Source organism: Cebus imitator, unplaced genomic scaffold (genome assembly GCF_001604975.1).
Source record: "Cebus imitator isolate Cc_AM_T3 unplaced genomic scaffold, Cebus_imitator-1.0 Scaffold280, whole genome shotgun sequence".
Classification (NCBI taxonomy): domain Eukaryota; kingdom Metazoa; phylum Chordata; class Mammalia; order Primates; family Cebidae; genus Cebus; species Cebus imitator.
The window spans coordinates 86,452-91,778 of NW_016107595.1; the positions used below are offsets into that span (position 1 = coordinate 86,452).

A 5,327-nucleotide genomic window follows, 5' to 3' on the forward strand; every position below is an offset into this window, starting at 1 on the left:
TGTGTGTGTGTGTGTGTGTGTGTGTGTGTGTGTGTCTGTGTGTATTTTTTTTTAGTGGAGACGGTGTTTCACCGTGTTGCCCAGGCTGATCTCAAACTCCTGGCCTCAGGTGATCTCCCTGCACTGGTTTCCCTTATGTGCCAGCCCTGCCAATATCTGATTCTAGGATGTGTATGGAATGAATTCAGTTGGTGTATGTGCGTCAGACCCTGCCCTGGGCCAGGGGGTTAGATGAGATGTGACACCAGTGATACGACATCTGCTCTTTCTTTTTGGAGACTTGCTCTGTCGTCCAAGCTGGAGTGCAATGGCACAATCTCAACTCACTGCAACCTCCACCTCCTGGGCCTGAGCAATTCTCTTGCCTCAGCCTCCTACGGAAGCACACCACCATGCCCAGCTAATTTTTGTATTTTTAGTAGAAATGGGGCTTCATCATGTTGGCCAGGCTGGTCTCAAACTCCTGACCACAAGTGATCCACCCACCTCGGCCTCCAAAGTGCTGGGATTACAGACATGAGCCACCGCCCCCGGCCTGGCGTCTGCTCTTGAAGAGCTCAGAGTCAAGTCTAGTGGAAGAGATTGACAGAGTACTTTGGGAATACAATAGAGGGACCTTGGTAGATTGTGAAAGGTGTCACCAAGGAGGCGACATTTAAAGGAGCTGTAGGCCCAGCACGGTGGCTCCTGCCTGTAATCCCAGCACTTTAAGAAGCCAAGGCGGGAGGATCGCTTGAGCTCAGAAGTTCCAGACCAGCCTGGGCAATATGGCGAGACCCCATCTCAACTAAAAATAAAAAAATGAGCTGGGCATGGTGGCACACGCCTGTGATCCCAGCTACTTAGGAGGCTGACGTGAGAGGATCACTTGGAGGGTGGAGGTTGCAGTGAGCCAAGATTGCCCCACTGCATTCCAGAGTCAGGCGTCAGTCATGACTTGGTTATGCAATAGCCATGTGACCCTAAGCAAAATACCTTCACCTTTCTGCGACCCTTTCCTCCCCTATAAAATGGGATTGCACACACCTGGCTGTGATGCCATTGACTATGTCTGGACCATGGCAAGCAGCAAATAGTAAGTATTAGTTATTATTGGGAGGCCGAGGCAGGCAGACCACCTGAGGTCAGGAGTTCGAGACCAGCCTGGCCATCACGGCAAAACGCCGTCTCTACTAAAAATACAAAAATTAGCAGAGCATAGTGGTAGACACCTGTAGTCCCGGCTACCTGGAAGGCAAGTCAGAGGAATCGCTTGAGCCTGGAAGGCGACAGTTGCAAGTCACAGTGAGCTGAGATTGTACCACTGCACGCCATCTTGGGCGACACAGCAAGTCTCTGTCTGATTAAAAAAAAAAAAAAGACAGGTATAATTTCTGATAAGTCGTCATGAGGAGGGGAACATTCCATGCTAAGGGACGCATTCATGAACGGGGCCTGGGACTCGGGAGTCCAGAGATTATGATCAGGGAGTGCCTGTCACCCCGGGGAAGGTGGTGAGGAATGGGCTTGGAAATACAGAGAGGACTGAAGTGGCACAGATTTCCAGTTATCTCCCTTTCTTCAGCATACTTTTATCTCAAGTTATCAGTGCAGGCTTTCTGATCAATACCATCCTAGAGGACTTCCCCCCACATTCTCCGCATTTCACACATATTTCTTCTGCTGGGGAAAGGTGCCTGCCTCTACTCTGCCTACTTCTTTTGTTTTTTGAGATGGAATCTTGCTCTGTCGCCCAGGCTGGAGCGCATTGGTGCAATCTGGGCTCCCTGCAATCTCCACCTCCTGGGTTTAAGCAATTCTCATGCCTCAGCCTCCCAAGTAGCTGGGATTACAGGCATCCACCACCATGCTCGGCAAATTTTTTGTATTTTTAGTAGAGATAGGGTTTCACCATGTTGGCCAAGCTGGTCTCGAACTCGTGACCTTGTAATCAATCCACCTCGGCTTCCCAAAGTGCTGGGATTCCAGGCGTGAGCCACCGCGCCCGGCCGTGCCCTCCTTTTCTTAACGCAGCATTTTGCTTTCTCCCACAGTATTCTGAAAAGGAAGACAAATATGAAGAAGAAATTAAACTTCTGTCTGACAAACTGAAAGAGGTGAGTGTGTTTGCCCCAGCGAGCTTAGGTTTCTCCTGGGGCTGATCTTGAAGCCATGATGGGAACTCCTTTCTTCTTATCTAGGCTGAGACCCGTGCTGAATTTGCAGAGAGAACGGTGGCGAAACTGGAAAAGACCATTGACGACCTGGAAGGTATGAGGTTACCATCTAAATAATGTGTGCCCTGCCCTGCCTCCCCCTCCGGGACACATCCAGGGGCAGTTGGGGGCTGTGTGTGGGGGAGCTGGGTTGGGCCTTATTTGCCTTAGGGAAGTAAAGTGCGTAGTGATGTCATATCTGGATGTCTTGGGACACTGGAATAGGATAATGCAAGTAATTCAGACTTGAGTTGTTACTTTCAGGAGGTAAAATATCTTTGCTTAGTTAGTCCCATGAGCAAGTACAGAGAAACAGGTATGGCTGTCTCTGGTTTTTAAAAAAAAAAAAAAATTCATGCCAGGTGTGGTGGCTTATGCCTATAATCTCAGCACTTTGAAAGGCTGAGGCTAGTGGATCACTTGAGGCCAGGAATTTGAGACCAGCCTGGCCAACATGGTGAAACCCCGCCTCTACCAAAAATGCAAAACATCAGCCGGGTGTGGTGGTGCCTGCCTGTAATCCCAGCTACTCGGGAGGCTGAGGCAGGAGAATCGCTTGAACCTGGGAGGCGGAGGTTGCAGTGAGCCGAGATCATGCCACTGCACTCCAGCCTGGGCGACACAGTGAGACTCCATCTAAAAAAAAAAAAAAAAAAAAAAAAGTTTTCCCAATTTCCTTTGGTTTGCCCTTTTTTGATAGATGCCTGGCTTTTTTTTTTTTTTTTTTTACATGCCTTGCATTTTTGCAGAAGCTCTGTCCCAGAGAACTCAAAGCTTACCACAGTGGGAAAAACAGAACTACGGGAAATGTAGGCACCCCAATAAAGACTCTAGTCTTGCAAGTCTGGGGCCCACATCTCCCAGAATTTCTTGAAGAGTTCCAATGTTTAACATTTGGTCTCATGTTCTTCATGATATAGCCCAAGAATTCCCAGAATCTTGGAGTTCAAATGGAATCCTCCAAACTGCCCATCCCACACAGAAAGGATGCATTCTTCAGACCGCGCGTCCCAATGTTTTTTTTTTGGGGAAGTGAGATTCCCATATAAGGGAAAATGCCCCATTCCAAAATATGATCTTTAGACAGGGTGATGTTATTGGAAATCAGAAATCAACTGGGGGTGGGGACGGTGGGGAGAAGCTCTGTCACTCCTGGTCACCACTGATTTGAAGCTTCACTCTGGCTAATCCCCGTGTAGAACCTCAAACCCCACTTAGAAATCACTCCACAGATCTTCTGTTTTCTTCATCTGTTCCCATAGAACACAACTTTCTCCCAGTCTGTGCTTTGTTTGCTCACGTTTTTTTTCTTCCTCTTGTGGTTCATCTGTGGCACTCCATTCTGATCCTTGCCTTCTGTCCCCCGTACCTACCTACCTCTTCTTCTGAACTGTCTCGCTGGGGACCTCCACCCTCTAGATGAGTTATACGCTCAGAAGCTGAAGTACAAAGCTATCAGCGAGGAGCTGGACCACGCGCTCAACGACATGACCTCTCTCTGAGAGGCAGCCACGTTGCTGCCCTCTGTCCTCACGTGGTGCCTCCTACGCCCCTGCGGGCTTCTGGGAGCTCCAGTGCCCTGCCTCCTCTGGTTTGAACAGCAGAGCCTTCTTCTGATGTGTCTGTGACTCTACAACCGAAATAAAGAGGGCCATCCTCCTCCTCATGCCCCTCATTCTCATTTTCTCCACTTGCCGCCTTTGAGCTGTAGCCGTGTGCCCTTGACCGTGGCCTGAAACACAAAGTGGTTGAGGTTAGCCTGGCACTCACAAATGAAAAGCTCATTACAAAGAGAAAATTATGCCTACAAGATGCTTTTCTGAAGGCGTAAAAACAAAAGCAACTTAGGTGTGTGCTCTCAGATACCCGTTAGCTAACAGCATCTGCATTCCAATACGTAGTTTTGTTTTGTGACGGAGTCTCACTCTGTCGCCCAGGCTGGAGTGCAGTGGTGTGATCTCAGCTCACTGCAACCTCCACCCCCCCGGTTCAAGTGATTCTCCTGCCTCAGCCTTCTGAGCAGCTAGGACTACAGGCACGTGCCACCACACCCAGCTAATTTTTTTGTATTTTTAGTAAAAACAGGGTTTCACTATGTTGGCCAGGCTGGTCTCAAACTCCTGACCTCAGGATCTGCCTGCCTCAGCTTCCCAACTGCTGGGATTACAGGCAAAAGCCACGATGCCCAGGCTTTTTTTTGTCATCCAGGCTGGAGTGCAATGGTACCATCATAGTTCAACCATCACCTCCAGGGCTCAAGCGATCCTCCGACCTTGACCTCCCAAGTTGCTGGGACTGTACAGGCATGCACCAACACACGAGGCTGATTTTTATACTTTTTTGTAGAAGCGGGGAGGTCTTATTTATGTTGCCCAGGCTGGTCTTGAACTCCTGGACTCAGGCAGTCTCCCCGCCACACCCTCCCAAGGTGCAGCTACAGGCATGAGCCACCGTGTCTGGCCACAGTGGTTTTTCCTTAAATAGAAATTGTTGTGAATGGAGACTCATCCTTATAAACCGCTTAGGCAGCTTAAGAGAGCAGGGATTTGGAAAAACCAGCAAGCCGGTGTTAAAAATGCGGCTCCCCTTGAATGGGGCTTGAACTACGAGTTCAAATAGCGGCAATGACCTGTTGATTTCTTTTTCCGCCTTGTCTTGTGTGTTCTCTCTGTGTTACCCTGGGGCTTCCCACGGCTGCTCACTGCTCATCCAGCTCTCAGTCCTGGGAGGAAGTTCACCTCCACACCCCGCCCTTAGAAAACTGACTGTGCAAGGAGTGAACAGGCCTCCCATGAACACGGCAAGGGAGTGGAAAGTGCTGTGACCTCAGAAGAAATGAATTCAGAATTCTTTCCCGAATTCCAAAGTTGCCTGGGACACTAACATCAGTCTCCCTTCATATTTGACTCAGTAATAACAGGAACTTTGCTTTAGAATAACTCATAAGGTTGACCTGTGGATATTAAAAGGTCATACTGCCAGGCGCAGTGGCTCATGCCTGTAATCCCAGCACTTTGGGAGGCTGAGATGGGTGGATCACCTGAGGTCGTGAGTTCGAGACCAGCCTGACCAACATGGAGAATCCCATCTCCACAGAAAATACCAGGAAAAAAAAAAAGGTCATACTTTTTC

At 49.1% G+C, this 5,327-nt stretch overlaps 1 protein-coding gene across 4 annotated transcripts in view; it reads left to right on the forward strand.

Moving 5' to 3' along the window:
• Positions 1-5,327, forward strand: part of TPM4 (tropomyosin 4) — a 35,750-nt gene that overhangs the window by 24,645 nt on the left and 5,778 nt on the right. For 2 of the 4 annotated variants that reach the window (XM_017501164.2, XM_017501166.2), the window contains 2 exons: positions 2,034-2,096; positions 2,181-2,250. In XM_017501164.2, coding sequence (XP_017356653.1) covers positions 2,034-2,096; positions 2,181-2,250 — 133 coding nt within the window. Of the gene's footprint in view, positions 1-2,033; positions 2,097-2,180; positions 2,251-3,614; positions 3,864-5,327 lie in introns of those variants that run through there. The other 2 variants (XM_017501165.2, XM_017501167.2) reach the window with 2 other exon arrangements.